This window comes from Sinohyriopsis cumingii, chromosome 19, assembly GCF_028554795.1.
Source record: "Sinohyriopsis cumingii isolate HCF-2022 chromosome 19, ASM2855479v2, whole genome shotgun sequence".
Lineage (NCBI taxonomy): Eukaryota > Metazoa > Mollusca > Bivalvia > Unionida > Unionidae > Sinohyriopsis > Sinohyriopsis cumingii.
This window is the reverse complement of record NC_142979.1, coordinates 68,772,538-68,791,821: the sequence shown is the minus strand read 5'-3', so window position 1 is coordinate 68,791,821 and position 19,284 is coordinate 68,772,538. Positions and strand designations below refer to the sequence as shown.

Genomic DNA, 19,284 nt, shown 5'->3' with positions numbered 1-19,284 from the left:
ATGTTTTTCTCCTGGGTATTTAGCCCATGGAGCACCTGGAAACTTTGACATCAAATTAGCAACATCACCACCGCGCTTATTAGGTAAAAACGAAAATTTCTTTCTACCACATACAGCACATTTTCCACCGTACGCTATTTTTTTATTTTTTGTTATAATCGTAGCTAAATCTGTAGTTGGAGTTTTAACTCTACAGCGTAAACAATATAAATTCATGTTTTAATATATATGGATATAATTGATTTCTCAGCGACAAGAAAACGAGAACCTGTTAAGCATCATCCTGCGCTACCGAATTCCATCAGAATGATTATCATAGGACCATCTGGATCGGGTAAGACGCAGTTATTACTTAATCTGATAATGAGATGGTTGAAATGGGATCAATTATATTTAGTAGCACCATCCGTTGATGATCAACGATGTTATGAAGTATTAAAAGATTTTAACGAAAATGCAAGATTACTGGACGAAGATAATGATGTCATAGAGTTTATAACAGATATTGATGAAGCACCGTCCGTTGATGTTTTAGACGGATTTATTAATAATTTAGTTGTGTATGATGATGTAATGCTGGATAAACAATCAAATCCAGCCAGAATATTTTCTCGTGGTAGACATAAAAATACAGATGTGATCTATGTTACTCAACGATATACACAAATACCAAAAGTGATCAGGGACAATTGTAATATTTTAGTTGTGTTTAATGGCGTAGACACACACACGCTGAGAAATATTCATCAAACTTGGTGCAGCGGTGACATGGATATAATTAAATTCAAAAATTTCTTTTCACGAGCGCAAGCCACTCCGCATGGATTTATAACAATAAATTTGCACGATCCTAGAACAAGATATCGTGTAGGTCTTGATAAAATATTTGGATAAATTAATAAATTTAATTAAACAGATATCATTAATATAATGAACAACTGTGCGTGGTTAATTCAAGGAACAACAAATAAATGCAACAAAAGGTGCCGTGGAGAATATTGCAGGAAACATAATTATATTTTAAAGAAAAATCCTCATGCTGGTTCACGAAGTTGTGTTGGATGTAACAACGGCGTTAGAGGATTATATCAGATTTGTAAAAGTTGCGGTGGAGATCGATATCGAAGTTTAATGATATATTACAGAAAAAGAAAGAACATAAATCCAAAAAATAGAAAAACCACCATCAGAACTTGAATATTACTTGAGGACCAAAACAAAAGATTCCCAGGATTCAGATGAAGATTCCCAGGATTATTGAGCAGCAGAGAGGGTCCTGTCTACAATTCTGTTTGGGACAAACAATAATCGTAGACGTGGTATTGACCTCTATGAAGGGTCACTATTTTTTTTTTGTCTTAAAAACGTACGTGACGCGTTAAGTGGTATGTTCACCCTCTCTGCTGCTATTTGAATTGTAGTACGTATTGAAATTTTATGTCGTCAAATATTTCTTAATCAGTATTTACTGTCGCTGTCAACTTAAGGTATCGATTTAATTAATGATATCGGGATCTCAAAACAAGCGCGTGAGGTCGTGAGAAACATGGCACACGAATCAAGGACGGTCGATGATAATCGGAACAACGCTCAAACGTTTCCGTCAAGCCGCGAAATAATCTAGTAGTTGTACGAATACGCATCGGTTTGCATGGCTTGGTCATTCGCCTCGGGAGGAACGCACGACATATGTTACGATTAAAAAGGTCGATAAGGTTATGATTATGAGTTTGTCACCGTACGCTGCCCTACTGTGTCATGTGAACAAAGTAGTTTAGAATATAGACCTCTTTGGCGGTGAATTACACATAAGGCTTCTCTCGACTTTACGGAAAGGACAGAGTGTTCCGATTGCCATATTTGGTAGCTTTTGTATACGGACAACGGGGCGAACCCAGTATCATCATATGACCCTGTGTATTAGCAGCATGGTACCATGCCTCCTTCATTACTTTACAAACTCAGTGAAGAAGGTAGGATACCACACGACAAATGCAGAATAAATGCCATACAATATGGGGGATAGACCGTAGTAGTCTCGTTCAGACTAAGAGAAAGTGATTTTGTTTTGCTTCTGGCACCTTGCACCTGACCATGCGTTAGCCGTATTAGCATACAAGTTTAGTTTAAAAGTCTTGCGCTAAATCGAAAAATGTAAAAATGTATAGACCTTATATCGATGAAGAAAAGTTTATTGAACATGTAAACACATCCTAATGGCGTCCGCTTCGCAAAGCTCTAAATAATGTTGATAATAATACCACTGTAAGTGAAGTAATACATGCGTCAGTGTCAGATGACTGGCGATTCAAAAACATAGTTGAAATCCTTTAATGCTGTAGCCATAGTCAGAGACAGATCAGGTCATGTGTTGGTGGGGATTTTTTGTGTGGGGGTGGGTGGGTCCAAAATTACAAAAGGGCCCAAAGTAAAAGTCTGTGTCTGTTTATTCAAAGTGTACATAATACCGAATAATCATGCGGAAGAACGAAACTATGGTCTAATTTCATGTGACGACAAGTGTACGTTAGTATGTATGTGTGTATACGATTGCTTTGGTTTTTTTTTTTTTTTTAGCTTGGTGAGGTTTTATTTTTGTGTGGGGGTGGGTGGGTCCAAAATTACAAAAGGCCCCAAAGTAAAAGTCTGTGTTTGTTTATTCAAAGTGTACATAAAACAGAATAATCATGCGGAAGAACGGAACGATGGTCGAATTTCATGTGACGACAAGTATACGTTAGTGTGTCTTTGTGAGTATGTATGTGTGTGTACGATTGCTTTGGGTTTTTTTATAGCTTGGTGAGGCCGGCCCTCTCTCCCCAGCCTGATCCGGCCGTGATAGTGTCAAGTAAAGAGAGGAGAAATGCCACTTCTAAGTCTGCAGGAATTCTCTCTGCAATAGTATCGCCCAAGGCAAAGTTACATTGAATAAAAGTAATGCCGTTTACTGGAGTACTATTGTATGGTGAGTCGTAAAGTTTGCGATCGGAGAATAAGTAAAGAAAGACATTGGCCTTCAAGATCTTTTATGTCTTTTTAGTGTTCTTTGCTCTTCATTGACATATTTTTCATTTCCAGTCTCAATTACATGATTGTGGAAAACGATCGATAAACAGACACCATGCCATGTACATTTAAAGTTATGCAAGGAGCGTTACTCTCATATCGTGGTATACCGAAAATATATGTTTACGATGGCTTACAGTAGTCCTAATGTTATGATCTTGATGTATATGCTGCGCAAATTGTAAATAAATTCGAAAATGGGATGACGCTTCAATGGCTCTCATTCTGTCACCTGTACCTTCCAACAAGAGAAACTTTTCTGAGAGAATTAAAACAAGTCATACGTAACTACTAATGACCGGGGGTGGCTCCAGGATTGTCGGTGAGGTTGTCACGCACTCATAACCATAAAATTACTTGTCGACCACTTTTCAAACAAAACCAGATTTTACAACGAAAGTAATAAATTGTATACAAGGTAGTTTTTAACTCAACTCCTGTCAAATGCAAAAGCCACTAGAAGACAACATTAACATCCATCATATTTTGATTCGTATTTGCTATCACAGATTCGATCTCTCGCTTCTTGACAAATATGGTAATCATGTATAAGATCAGTGGACATATCAGACGACAAACTGGTTAACCAGTTTCAAGCAGTGGTATCGATTTAAAAAGACATTTATTTTATTTGAGAACATATGGTACTTCAAAAAAGCGACATTAATGGGTGCATTTTTTTAACAATGCACTCGCCAGCAGTTCAGACATTTTCCTGAAATAAAACTGGTAATTCAGAACTAGTTAAGTATGGTCATCTTGTGTCCGCAAGTAAAAGATAGGTGGCGCAATACTCTTGAAAACCTCAGATGCCGCAATACCGAAGAACCCGCGATATCGAAGGAAGCAACCATAATGGAATTTCATAGTTTTAGGTATTCTTTCATAAATTCTCTGGATTCATTCAGTTGCACATATTACTAGAACTCACTGAGCTTTGACTATGCTCAACTTTTGCAATCAAGATGTTGCAACCGTTTCGTGTGTATGCATAACATTTTATAGAGGGATGTGGGTGGCGGAGGTAAAACTTTTGCAACTACGTCAAAACATGCGTGTATTAAAATCTTGTGGGGTGTGTGGTTTTTTTTGAGTGATTCCAGAGCTCTTGAGGGTACAAAATGTAAAATGGTACACATTGAATGAATTTAATTCACGATCACGTTCCTGTACCGCTAAAATGCGAAAATGTATCAACTAAAAATACTAGGTACACGATTCTACATAGAGACATATTAGATACTGTTTAAAATATTTAATAATATTTAAAATGTTTTAAAAATTTATTATTTGCCTTTTTTTGACGTATAAATGGCAAATCAAAAGAAAGTATTGCATTTGACGATGGTCTTTAAATTTTTAATGACTGCTTCTCTAAAGACTGAATTGTATCCGGGCACAACCTTTAATCCATACTTATGTGCATTGTATCAATACAATATTTTTGATACTGCGTTATTAATTTACGTCAAAAACAAATAAGCTCTCAGTTCGCACTTTAAAAAAAGAAAACATGAATACATTTCTAATAATTTAATATATCAAGTGACGTTGTAAATGTATTAGCTCGGGTATATTCATTAGCTTTAATTTTAATTTGTGATTGTCTTATAGGTAGTAAACATTCAATCATTTAAGAAAAATAACTTGTTTAGTTCACATACTTTCTTATTATTTTGTCATAAACCAAGCTTTTTCAAGCAAACAAATATAGTAGCATCATAGTCGCTTAGCATATGTTTTGAATTTCACCGTTCACAAATTGTTGTTTACAGTTTTGTGATATAAAGTTCCGCTTTTCTCTGCTTTTCAGTGGCTTACTGCAAATGGTGTAACATGCAAAAGGATATACAAGAGAAAAGACGACTAAAAACACAGGAGAAGCGAGGACTAAAAACACAAGAATTTTTGCACACAAAATGCGAACTTTTATATTAAAATTCTTAAAACTGAATCTAAAACGCATTATCATTCATCAGTTAGTTCATAATTTTAAAATTCATGGGTAATATTTGATGGACGCCATGCATGGAATCTTTCAGTCCGCCATGAAATGGGAGATCTCAGATGTAACACCCTGTCTTTAAGTCAAGACAAAAATGAATACTAATAATTTCTGAATACATGTACTTTGAACATCCGATAATGTAAAATTTGTAATTATAAGAATATTTTAGGGCTGAATCAAATAGCTAAAACAAAGCCATTTTCACACATTACCGTTGCCAGGAAGTTTAGAAGTGGCTACCCTTTCCGACAAACTTATATTGCATGATAAGGCTTTTTGCGATAATATAGACATCAATTTTAAAGGAATGATATAAAATGACAGACAACAGCAAAAGAGGTTACATTTACTCGTAACCAATCCAACCTCCTTTCGCATATTATTACACGATTTAACCGGTTCCAGCTAGTTTGGCTCGTGCATCTTTACTTTCGCTCACCATAATTACTGAAATTACACTTGATTATTGGTACACTATATTTATTTCATTTTACATATTAAACATTTTTTTTTGTAAAGTAATTTCTGAATCGTTGTGAATGGCCGATTAAAGATAACAATCAGATGAGAGAGAGAGAGAACACGCTCTCTTAAAAAGGGTGTCACTCCTAACGGCGTAGATACGCCTATATCTTGCGAAATGCTGAACAAGAGGTACGGTTCGCTGTAAGAAAGACGAGCAGTGGGGTTCTGGTGAATCCAACTTTATTTAAATAAAATATATAAGAAATTACATTCTAGATATCCAATTACATCTACATAAACTTTACATTGCAGATATAAGAAATACAAATAAAATTATAATATTCCTTAAAGCTTAGCAACTTCATACAATTCTGTAATTTCTGTCTTTTAGAATATAATGCAAATAATTAAATGTCGAATAAATTCACAATAGCCGAAAGTGTAAAAATTCAATATTTGAGAATAATATTGTAGAAAAGTATTTAATGACTTTCAAATAGAATGCCAAATATTATTCTGTATTAAAAAATATTTTATTTCTAAATTATTTATTACTAAGCATTTAGTTTATAGCGAACTCCTCATTTACAATGATCAAAAGTGTAATTAAAAAATAAATATAAATTCTTTACACAATAGTAGTAAGGGGGGCCACCCTAGGGACAATGGGAATTAGCATTACAGAACCCCCTGGGCCACTCTAGGGACAATGGAAATTTAACACGGAGAAAAACCCTGGGCCACTCTAGGGACAATGGGAATTAACATGGGGAATAGAGTTTGGGCTTGTCTAGGGACAAGGGAAATTGAACATGGAGTAAAAAAAACTACTTTAGGGACAAGGGGAATTGAACAGGGGATTTTTTGTTTGTTTTTTTTTTTTTTTTAAAATAAAATTTTTTTTAAAAAAAAAAGTGGTAGGCAATTGAAAAGTCATTCTCTTTTCGAGAAATATGGCTGGCCCTGAAAAGGGCCTTTGGTTTTCTTCTTCTAATTTCTTCTATTTCTCCACCAGCTTCTTATTTTCTGTCCTACACTTTTTCTCTTCTTTTCTTTCTTTCTTTTCTCCTCTCTTCTTTCTTCTCCTCCTCTTCTTTCTTCCTCTTCTCATTTTCTTCTTCTTTTTCAATTTTTTCGTTCCATGCTCTCATCCTTATCCTTTCCTCTTCATCCTCCTTCTCCTCCTTTATTTCTTTCAACAGATCACTGATGATTACCTTCATTTTTCGTAAATTGTTTATCTCCATCTTCACTCGATCGGGACTATAAGAATAGTGATCCTCGTTTAGGTTAACCAACATTTGCTCCATCATTCCTAAATTGTCCAGGACGTTTTGCAATTTTTCCATTTTGTCAAGGTGGTTCGAAGCCATCTTCTTTTTTATTCTTTGCAGAATGGTTTGAACGACGAATACCGTGGGTTCTTATACGAAAAGCGCGGACGTGATGGAAAACATCCCCCAAGACATAAAAATTGATCTTACCTAGATCATGATCAAACAACGCGCGGACGTGAAGGAAAACATCCCCACTTTTCTCATTTCATATAATAAAATCCAAACTATACTCTCCACATACGCTAAGAAACAATAAACAAATCCATAATTTACTATCCACACAATCGTACGTGAGCGCTTACAATCACAAACACAAACACACAAACACATACCCTCACACAATGAAAAAAGAGTTAGTGTTTATATTCACACTACTCTATCTACACACATTGGCAAATTAATAGTTATTTCTTTTCTAGAGTATTGGGTAGCCCTGAAAAGGGCTGTTGGTTTTTTTTTTTTGAACTCCAGATGCATCTATCTAATGGTTGCACCTTCCTGGCCTGGCGCCACACACGCATCTTCTTCCCCAGTCTCCTTTCACCTTTCTTCTTGGGAGTGCAGAGGCAGGATATGTGGCTTCAGAATCCCAATTTTCGGTTTCTGGGATTCTGAAATTTCTTCTTCTCTCCTTTTCCTCCTCCTCTTCTTTGTTTCTTCTCTCCTCCTCTTCTTTTCTTCTTTCCTCCTCCTCCTCCTCCTCCTCTTTCATTCTTGCTTCTTCGACAATGGCCTCCGCGGCCAGTTCATTTAGTATGCGCCTGGCATATTCCAGGTGCATCTGGAGTTCTAACAGTTTCACAGTTCTGGTGTTCATTCTTCTGGTGGTGTTGATCAATCAACAAGGGTAGCTAGACTGCCGAGCGAGTTTCAATTTATACTGAAAGCGCGGACGTGATGGAAAACATCCCCTAAAAACATAAAATTGATCTTACCTAGATCATGACCAAAGAAACAACGTACGGACCTAAAAGAAACACTCACTCACTTTTTTATGCTACCCATCACTATTTTAAAACTTTTTATAAATCACTTCAATAGACTATTTACATACGCAAAGCAATCCAATCTAACCCCAAATATACACCTCAAACACCAAAAAAGACATTATTTTAATCTACTATCCACACCAACGTACTTGAGCACTTACAAACACAAACACACAAACACATACCCTCACATTTTTTAAAAAAGAGTCAGTGTTTATATTCACACTACTCTACCTACACACATTGGCAAATTGATCGTTATTTCTTTTCTAGAGTATTGGGGTAGCCCTGAAAAGGGCTGTTTTTTTGTTTGCTATGGCAATCTTTTTTTAGTTTCTAAGAATGCGATGTCCTCTGAGGATAGACTTTCTGGCGATAGGTCTGCTTCTTCGGAAAGAGAAGAAGAACTCTTTGGTGTCGATACGACAATCGACAAAACCTCTGTCAGGTTCAGGTTACTGCTGCTGCTGCTGTTGTTGCTGCTGCTGTTGCTGCTGTTGCTGCTGTCTCTGAAGTCTGTACTTCTTTGTCCATTCTTCTTTCTCCCTGTTCACTTCTTCTCTGAAGAGCTCTTCTATCAGGTCTTCAGTGACTTTTAACATTCTCACATTCTCTATTTCTTCTGGCTTCGGTATCAGACTGTGTCTGACCCTATGCAAATTCACGTAGGCTTCGTTTAGCTTAGCTAGTTTGGAGCACATCTTCGTAGGAGGATGAGTCGACAATGGATGGTTAGACTGGAAACAACCCCGGTTCTTAAAGTCAAAGCGCGGACGTGAAGGAAAACATCCCCCACACGGTTTTCGAGCCGCAACGTTCAGTGAGTGTCATGAGAGGGATAGTAAGAAATGAAAGAGCATGAATCCAACATTCTTATAGCTAAACAAACCACAAAGGCATTTTTTTCAAAACACAACATTTTTTATTCAATAATCACTGAACACTAAACAACAACTCTAACATTTTTAACAATAATCCAACATGATAACATCAAACATTTTTTCTAATGGCAAATATTTCTTTCTCAATTCACAGTCTACTTTAAACAGGGCTGACAACGTTGTGAATGAAATTGTGATTTCCACTGTTGGAAATCATTAGGCCATTGATGGACACTACGTTTCCTTGCTTGAGACAAAAGATAAGCATAATGGTCACAAAACCATCGATCTACTTTCACATCTTTTATAGAAGAAGAACGAGGATCAAAATGAGTCACTAAATGTTCTAAGGAATAACCTAGGCTGCGATGATGCAGAAAATACACACAGTACTGTCCACACACCAAGGAATCTGTGCCTTGTAATTTCACGTTATTGAATCGGGTAGTCTGAGCATTTCTTCTCATAAAGTCAATGATATCGTCTTCCAAAGGGGGCAATCCGTACGAATCGAAATATTCCACACATCCTTCTTGAGGAAAGTAGACGGCTACCCAGTGGGTTCCTGGGAGATGACTGTCGTCCGTGTTGATCACGTAAGCTTGATGGTCTTTAGGTTTGCGATGAGGGAGTTCATCTTTAGCACAGACGACAGGATTCCAAGAAGCCGTATACGAACTGTGGTTCAAAAGGTAATAAAGTTCCCAGGTATCCATGTTTTGTGTGTGTGCTTTTTTTCTTCTTCACAGGTAACAATAAGTCGTCAATTCGATCCTGACTTTTTGCTTGAAAATGTCTGACGAATAAACGGTTATTCGTTCTGTTTCCTCACTCTGATTCAGGAGAGCTTCGATACGATGGATCTCTTGAGTGGTTAATGGTGGACAAGAATGTTCACGCAAGTCTTTATACCACTGATGCAACACGTCTTTGTTCGAGATGAGACTCCAAGCTTCGTCCAGATACTCGTCCAATTTTTCTTCTTGACTCAACATCAGGCATTTATCGTGTTGAATTTGACTGGGATGATCGTTTTGACATCCATAACAATTTTTCTTGATCAATTCCGTCATTTTTTCCACCAAGTGTTTGGCAAAACAGCAGACTAAATGGGCTTCTTGTTCTGGCCATCTCGATTTCATCATGATCACTTCTTCTTCTTTTTCCACGGTCTCCTCACATTCTATCTTTAAAGTTTCTCCACTAGGTAAAGAGGGATAACAGTCTTCCATGGCTTCTAATAATCTAGAATGACTTCTCTCAAACTGTTGATTACTATGGTATTATCGAATTCTGCATACAGGATGACGTTCACCGTTACATCAGGGTCTCGGTTTGCAAACTGAATTTCCACACGAATCTGGCCGGATTTTATTGGGTGGAAATGTCCCTCGTCGCTGCCTTGGTCTGGAGTGAAATCGAAAGCCCACAAAGCATAGCCTCCTACATAATCGTCGTACGTAATACCATGACTGGTGTTGGTTCCTAACGGTCCGGTGGCTTCGTACAGGGACAAGTACGATCTCAAGTAATTCTTCTTGGTAAAGTCAGGTTCGAAAGGTCGGGTACACAAGGTCTTGCCATCGTGACTGACTTCGATCTTGGACACGCCAAAGTGTTGAAAGTAGAAAGGATTTTTAGCGATAGCTCCGTTGAAGGCTTCATTTTCGACGATACCAACGATCAAACGTTTGGATAGCTGATCTTCGATCATGGATCGCTGTCCCTTGGGAATGGTGAAGGTTTTCACTTCCACGCGTCGTATGGGATACTTGGCGGTCGTTCTGCTCAATGTTTGACTGATGTCGTTACCCACTTTAGGTAACACTTCCACGCGGCGTACGTAGAGTCTGGCTTCTTCGATTTTGGTTTTGTAATTATCGTCAGTATCAGCCAATAAATGGAAAGCGGTACTGCTCCGATTCAGTCTCAGGCGGACATTCACCCCGTTTAGCAAATATTTCTCTTGCAACCACATGTCCAAATGCAAACGATCCATCAGTTCTAAACTTTTGTTGGGTCCCATGATTCTCTTTCTTCGTTCTACAAATCCATCATTGTTGTCTTTCTTTTCATCAGCTTCGAAATTTTCAAACTGGCCTGCTTCGTCAGCTTCCCATAGCACAGAGGCATTGAGATGAGTGTTCTTGGCCTCTATTCCGTACGTCAAGAGATTTTCCAGGTACGCTCGATAAGGGTAAGTATCCATGCTGCTACTGACCAATTTGTTGTTCAAGTACAAGTCCACTCCACTGAACAAGGAATGCATGAAATTGTTGACGGGAGCTACTGGCTCAGTGTCTATATCACCTCCAGTCTTATCTTGAACTTTGACTTTCAAGTACAAGTAACTGCTATTCAGATCGATGTAATCTTCGGGCTGTCCTTTGATTTCAAACTCGATGGGAGCGGAATCGGTCAATGAGGAGACGGGGTGAAATTCCACCCATTGGGATTCTTGCATCGTCATCATGGTGGGGGGCATGGCAAACAGATCCAGTTCCGTCTTGGAACAAGCGCAAGACTCTCGGTGCATCATTTTTTTGTCTCTTTCTCAATAATCGAAAACGTCTAAGTCTCGAACGGTTCTTCTTTTCTTGGCCTTTCTCGCTTGAAGTCTGGTGAAAGGGTGTTTTCTTCGTCGTCTCTTTCTGCCTTGTCCTTGCTGAATGCCTGACTCGGTAGCGTGCAGGGCATTTATAGGTGTGTCTCGTCGGCCTAAAATGTCTTTGCCCGTTTGTAGCAAGACATTTTTGCCTGCCCTCATGAAGGCTTCTTTAGGGTTTTGTTTGTCGATGATGACATTTTGGAGAAATTCTTTGCCTTGCGTCAGTGCCGCATCTTTCAAGGCGTGCAATCCGCGTGTCACCATCGGTTTCAACACCGGGGCCACCGAACGAAAGGCCGATTTTAACATATCTCCTAAACCGTGTCCTCGCTGTCGAGCAACCCCTCGGTACACTGGATACGTGACTTACGAGTCGTGAGAGAACCGTTTTCGAAAATGGAGTTTCACCGTGACTTTTCCTTTGGTGAATGGAATATTTTGTCCCAAATCTCCTTTTATAGTAATGTTGACCGTGTCCAAATACGACTTGCTGACAGGCAAATAGTGAGGATGGACAAATTCGCTGTGAACGCGGTAAGTGTTTCCACCTTCCTCGTCAGCGTTCGCGGCAGAATCCACTTTGAAAGGAATGACACGCAGTAACGGTACGAAGGTGTGTCCCACCACGTTGTACTCCACCACATCGGAATACACGAACATCAAATTCAGTCCTTGGTTCAGTTCTACCGGGCTACGAAATAACTTGCTAAAAGACTCGTTGTCGTAAATGATGGGTAATTCGTTTTTCTTCATCATGGTCATTCTCATGTTCATGTCTCCGCCCAACATGTCAAACAATTCAGGACAAAATAAGAAAGACATGATTTTACCCCCCTCAGGAAATTTCATCAGGAAGCGACGAGCTGTTTTGTGGTATTCCAGGGTGACACTTTTTTTGACACTTTCCAAAGCTTTAAGAAACACGCCATTAAACCTGGTGGCTATGGTGCTGACCAAATGTTGACCACTAAAATAATAGCCTGGGGGAATGAACAAGTGATAGGTGGTGTACTTTTGTGTACGGGTTTTCTTGTCATATTTGACGTTGTCATCCAAGTGGCGTTGTATTTGTTCGTCATGAACTTCCACATCAAATTTATTTTGATTGGGAAGGACATTGAGGACTTGGGTCGGGTGAATGATTTCCAGTAAAGCCACTTCCCAATGGGCTTCGTGATCTAAGGGGATGGCTTGAGGTAATTTGGCCGTGTAACAGCACAACGTGTTGTTGGGAAACACCTCCATGGAACTGTCACTGGGTAAGGTTAAGTAAAATTGGTTTTCGTGACTCATAATTCCAGAGTTCTGTGGGTGTCCTAGGGGTTATTACTGGACGTCAGAGGCGTGTCTCCGCCCAAAATGGGGTTCTGGTTGTGGTTGTTGTTATTGGAGTGGTGACTGGCACTGGCACTGGACACAAGGTTCCCGTGGTTCCCGTTCGAAGAGAATTTCAGGGAGGGATTGGGAAGCAGGTAACCGATGCAACTGCTCGATAAAATGGTCCACAATTGTTTGTCTCCTTGTTGCAAACTCAAATTGGCGATGGCTGCCCCGATGACACAATACACCACGAAGATTTGGCAGAAAAAGACGATTTGCGTTTTAGGCACACGTTCTCCACACCACACCCACAAGGGTTGTTTTTGTAAATCTTGCACAGAAGAACTAGGTGAAGGAGGAGTGGTCGACGTAGCTGCGTCTGTGTGAAAAGGCATGATGGTCACTTCTTTTTATAGTCGATGACTTGCGAAGCGTCGATCCAAGAATCAAAACTGGGTGGAGATCCTTTCCAACGTACTTTGACTTCTTTGACACGTCGTTTGCCCACTTTACGGGTTCTGCGTTCGAGAATGCTTTCGATGTCGTACACGTCGTCTCCTTTTTTGGTGACACGTTGTAACTCGGGCAAATAAAACGTTCCTTTGAGCACTTCTCCGTTCATGTCTTCCAATTTATAGACGGTAGGATGACGGCCATGCACTCGTCCAGTGACGCGAAACAATTCGGTCGTCCAGTTAGGTAAGTAACCTTTGTCGAAAGTGCGTTTGGTTTTGCCAATGCGCACCCAATCTCCTACGGCCAAGTCTCCACTTTTCTTGGGGACAGCCCTCGTCGGGGACGTACCAAACAGGCGCTCAAACACCAGCACTTCGTTGTCGGGAGTCACTTCTTGCGGGGCACGTCCGATGCTTCGATGGTAAGATTGGTTGTACGCTTGCACCAGGTGCGGTAAGATGTCGATGTACTTCAGAATGTGGTGATGCGTAAAATATTTCCACATGCGTTCTTTCAAAGTGCGTTGAAAACGTTCCACGATGCTGGCTTTGGTTTCAGGATTCTCGGTGGTAAAATAATGAATGTCACGTTTCTTTAATTCTTTTTGGAAAGCTTGGTTCAGAAATTCGGTGCCTTTGTCCGTTTGCCATCGAAGAGGGTGACGACCGCTTTGTTTCAACACCCGTTGCATGGCTCGCACTAACTCGCTGCTGGATTTGGAAGTCAAGGGCACGACCCAGGCAAATTTGGAAAAGACGTCGATGACACAAAACAAATATTTGTAGCCACGATTGTAGTTGGCCAAATGAGAGACATCGGCTAAATCGGCTTGCCATTGATGATTGATGCCTTCCACTCGGGTGCGACTTCTGGCAAACTTGCGTCGAATGGGTTTGTGTAAAGTGTAGGTAGCTTGTTCTTGTAACCATCGTTGCACTTGAGGTAAACGGAGACTTTTCAGTCGCATTTTGGCAGCACGATACAATTTTTGAACTCCTGCGTAACCTGCAGGATGCGAGGGATCGTAGTAAATGCTGGCTAAGACTTTTTCCATTTTTTGTGTTTGTGTGTTAATAAGGCACCCACTCTTGGAGGATGCTACTCTTTTTCTCTTGGGGTATTTTCTTGGATTGCAATGCTTTGCGTGTGCGACCGGCAATAGGTGTTGAAGAGGAGGAGGATGTCTGAGCGGGGGATATCGGTTCTTGTTTCACTTCTGTCTTCACTTTCTTTTTCTCTTGTGATGAAGAAGGGGTGGCCATCATCTTTTTAATCCATCCAATTCTGGAGGTAGGTGGTGTTGTTAACTTGCGTACTTTTTCTGGTGGAGTTTGAAACCCTTCTTCTTCTCCTTTTTCTGTCTTGGTCACGGGTAGTGGTGGTACTGGTACTGGTACTGGTGATGGTGCTGGACTTTTCATCAAGGTCTTAAAATCTTTCAGAGTGGGTAGAGCTGTTTCGTCTAAAGCTTTCTGGTGAAAGAGTTGCAGTCGTTGCAAGAGTTGACCGTACTTTTGCGATTTTTCTGTTTCGGACAAATCTTGGCGATCCATTAAGGACTGAAATTCGTGTTGTCACTGGGACATCTCGCTCAAATTGGGATTGGGAGGTAAATGCGGGGTGCGTTGTTCTTGCCACCGATGGTATTCCATCCATCGTTTGTAAGGCACTAAAGCTAGTTTTCGTCCTTCCATGGGGTTGTCAGCGGTTGATTCTGAGATCTTGGGACTTCCAATGGCCTTTTTATCTTGCTCCCACCAGTCCTCCCAACATGGTTCCAAAGACTCCTTTCAGTATGGGGCCTAACAAGAGAGGCAAAATATCTCCACGTTGCACTAACATCTTCTTTTTTTGACGAATGGGAATTTTCTTTTGAACCATTTAGCGAAGAACGTGACGATATTTGCCTAAGCATTGTTTCTGGTGTTTGGACAAAGGGATCGTGCCTTTCAAAACGTTCAAACAACATTCGCACACGGTATCGATGACCTCTTTGGAGGCCGTTTGAATGAGTTTTTTTCGTAGGGGTGAAGAAGCTTTGGACAGGACAGATAACATGTCCCCATGTTTGGCTAAACGTGGTGGCAGTCCTTTCCTTTTCTTTCCTTGGGGTTTTCTGGAGGGTGACATCTTTGAGTCTTCAGGAGCACCAAAAAAACACTGATACCCTACTTGGTCACAGGCCTGTTTTATACTGGAACGCGTCGCCACTGATTGTCTTTACGTCGTATCAGTTTGAGGACAGGCATGACACGTCGTGCAGGGGTACGTAACGGACTAAATCGAGCCAGTTCTTGCTTGGACAAATCCAGTAAACTTTGTAACATGCCCGATCTTTCTTGGACTTTAATTTTGGGAGAAGGTACTTTGTGAGCAGCAGCCACTGCCACTAAATTGGAGGGTCCTGCCACTGGGGAAGTTCTTTTGGGGGTCACCAACGGAGAAGTTCTTGGTGTGATCAACGTCTCCAAGTACTCTTCAGTTCTGGGTGTCATTAACGGAGAAGTGGATAAACGTGAGGCTGCCGGAGACGCAGTCACCGCTGTGGCAGGTCGTGGTTTGTGAGTGTAAGGTTGCGTCCTGGCCGAAGTACCTCTCTTGCGACTAGTTTTCTTCTGTGGACTTTTCTTTTTCTGGGGACTTTTTTTCTGTTTCTTTTTCTGGGGGCTTCTTTTCTTTTTCCGGGGTGGTGTCTGGTAAGAGGAGGGTCCTGCCACTGGAGAAGTTCTCCTTGGGGACCTGGTCTTTTTCTTCTTCTTGGGGCTTCGTTGGACTTTTTTCTTGGGTATAACTTTGTGGGCATTAGGATCCCATCTTAAGAGAGAGCGAATGATGACCCCTCCTAGAGTACTGCTCCCTCCAGGTTTCAAAATGATTTGTTTTTTGGTTTGAGTGTCGATGCGGGGATCGGCCAGTTGGACCAAAGCGACTTTGTTTCGATCGAAAAAGCGTTTGGTTTGATGAGGAATCTGAATGATTCCTTGGAGTATTTGACGTGCCGTCACCGTGAACCATCGTAAGACTTCTTTGAGACTAGCTTCTAAGACACGGGCTCGTGTTTGTGGATTTTTTTCTCGACTGATGCCATACAAGGCACGAATCAATTTGACGGGAAGATGCGACTGAAGGGACGTCATGTTCACACTGTGTGAGACAGACGAAAAAAGGTCTGAGGTTTTTATAGATTTTTTTTATGGGGAGTGAAATGAAGTCGAGGACGGAGACGTGTACAGGACAGGCCCTCCGTCTTGGCACCAGTGGTGAAACAAGTGGGTACGAAATCGCAAATCCTCGGGAGTCGTAGGTTTCAAATCGACGAGTAAATAGGCGTGTGGAGTTTGAGTGGCATCGTCGTACGCCTGAGTCAGCCAAGGCGTTCCTAACTGTTTGGCTAAGACTTGCACTTGCGATTTATCTCGAGGGCTTTTAAACAAGACCACGTAATGCGCATTGAGACTGATGGTGCGATGGGCTTTACTTTGTTGAAACAAATTTTGGGTGATGTAAACGACACTGGCATTACGGTGATGCCCTTTGCGCGTGAACCACAATTTAATTTCTTCGTCTTCTCCTAACATGTCGTCGAAAATGACCAAATGGGTTTGACGGGAGTCAGAGACGATGCTGTCGTCTTCTTTAGGAATGCCTTCCACAAACACGATGGAATCGCCTTGACTTTCTCGCAAGAGGTTGTACGCCGATTGCCACTCTTTGTAACACCACACGATCCGTTGAGGTGGCCGATCGATCAAATGATGTTTATGTTCGATCAAACGTTTGACGAATTCGGTTTTGCCTGAACCGCTAGGTCCAGCAATGAGCATGTTAAAGGGATGGCGAAGATACAAAGCCTCCCAACTGGCACGATCTAAGTGTTCGTCGATGACTTTGACAGTAGAGGAAGAGGGAGCAGAGACAGCAGAGGTAGCCATTGTGTGAGAAATGTCACTTGTGACACGAAAACAAACAATACAAGAGTTTATATACTTTTTCAGAACACGTTTATTGAATGTTTTTTTTTTTTCAAACATGAATACGAAAGACAAAAATACATAAAAGCCAAAGGCTTAAGTACAAGAATAAAAGGCACATGATAACCATTAACGTGGAATAAAAACAAGTGTCTGTACAACAACATGTTTTGGGTAATGTTCTAACCAGTTCTATAGTAGGGGGTAAGGTCACACAAGTGTCCTCCCGAAAGGGTCTTTCAGGCCTGTCCACGACAGTCCCGTCCTGGGTGACGGGTTCTTCTGGCACCGTCACTAACACGGGTTGAAAAGTAACTTTTTTCCTTGAACAACTCTCGTGCATACTGGGCCACTTCTTGGGTCCATGCCTCAAAACCCCATTCTTTCCAGGCACGGACATGTGTCCAATGGGGATGTAAGTCACAAGCTACACACACATCGTCATACACGTCTTGGGTAGCTAAAAGCTGACGAATCTTTTTTTCCTGTTGAGGTCGAGAAGTATCCAGATGAAAACGCAAGGCTTTGAGCAAAAGGAGTTTTTCGTGACCATTTAAGGCCATTGAGGTGGTAAGTACTGATCGTAAAGAGTCCACAAAGAATCGGCTGGTAAACGAAATCCCAGAAAACAAGTCACTAAGACACACACCACTTGTCGACCCAAATTGAATGGATACAGTTCTTGTAATAATCGATGGTAATGATCCACGGTTTGAATATGGTCATTGAGTTCCTTCCACGGAATCTGTTCAATAATATGTGACATAATCCGTGGCATGGCAACTTGATTTTATAGTGTCTTTGTTTCGGAAGCAATAAAGGTAATTTCTAACTAAACATGTTCGTTCTCCAGTATGGAATTTAAATGTTACATACTGTAACTGAAACGTCAGAGTTTGTCTAGATGTTTCGTCTTTTTCTAAGCAGATTCCATGTAACAAATGTTGGTAATCCTTTAACTCGTCTTCCTCAATACGTTGCAGTAAGTGAATCTCGAAGTAACCAAAATTACGAACGTCTAGTCCATCATCATCCCCAAACTGAAAGTGTTCAACAAGGTCTGACCACTGAAAAGATTTCTGACGAATCAGTCCTCTTATACCATTCAGGTACCAGTGGTTAAAGATCTGGTGACGTAATGGATGCAATTGTTCTTTACGTTTGACTTGTATTTTCACCAGTTCTCGGTAAATCCTTTCTCTCAACTCCTCAGGCAAGCCCAAAATGTTCTCTTGTAAAGTATCCATAAGTATATACACTGTTTTTGGAATCGTTGGGTGGTGGCCAATAGCCTCGTTTAACTTTGTGCCTGATGTAATATCCACTCATAATCAGTCTTCTTGTACTTTGGAACAGAGCATACTTTAAAAACGGATGAATCACTTTGAGTTTGCGTTTCACTTGTATTTTGATCAGTTCTCGGTAAATGCGTTCTCTCAACTCTACAGGCAAAGCACGAATGTTCTCTAGCAAAGTATCCATGAATAGGTCATACTAAATCCTCTTTGGTCTGATACAAGAAATGTACTCTTTGCACAAACATGGTTTTACTTCAGTGTCGAATTTAAATCGTTTAGTCACTAATTTGCACATTACAATTCGTTCAGAAGTTCCTCTTTCACTAAGTTGACATTGTGTTCAAGATGTTGGTAATTCGTTAACTCTTCCTCTGGAATTCGATGCAGTAAGTTTACAATGATGTAGGTAGAATCGTCCATAACAAACCAATCCTTTTCAAAACTAGAGGATCGTTGATCAATATCTGTCCGATGGAACACTTTCAATTGAATCAATCCTTGTATAGCCTTCAGGTATCAGTGGTTCAAACACCGGTGACGTAACGGATGCAATTGTTCTTTACGTTTCACTTGTATTTTGACCAGCTCTCGGTAAATGCGTTCTCTCAACTCCACAGGCAAAGCACGAATGTTCTCTTGTAAAGTATCCATGAACAGATTATGGTAAGAAGTTACTTCAATGTCTCGGTCCCACTAAGGGTAAGTAATGACAATTCGGTGACCATCGAGCATGTTCTACGTAGGCCGAATCTTGCGGTTCCCAGTGGTGAAGTGACACACCGCAACTGAAGCACTTGACTTTATCTCCTTCGCCCAAGTAGAAAAATCCGGCTCTGGCTAATTCTTCGGGGGTCGGTCCTCCCAGATACTTAGGCCATTTTCCTT

General features: G+C 40.6%; 1 protein-coding gene across 2 annotated transcripts in view; it reads left to right on the top strand.

The window, feature by feature from the left end:
- The window catches only part of LOC149775901 (sodium/calcium exchanger regulatory protein 1-like), a 74,723-nt gene extending 69,723 nt beyond the window's left edge, over positions 1-5,000 (top strand). For both annotated transcript variants that reach the window (XM_089943780.1, XM_089943779.1), the window contains exon 4: positions 4,880-5,000. In XM_089943780.1, the coding sequence (XP_089799906.1) occupies positions 4,880-4,936 (57 nt within the window). In that variant the 3' untranslated portion in view covers positions 4,937-5,000. The remainder of the gene's footprint in view (positions 1-4,879) is intronic.
- Positions 5,001-19,284: the final 14,284 nt, after the last annotated feature.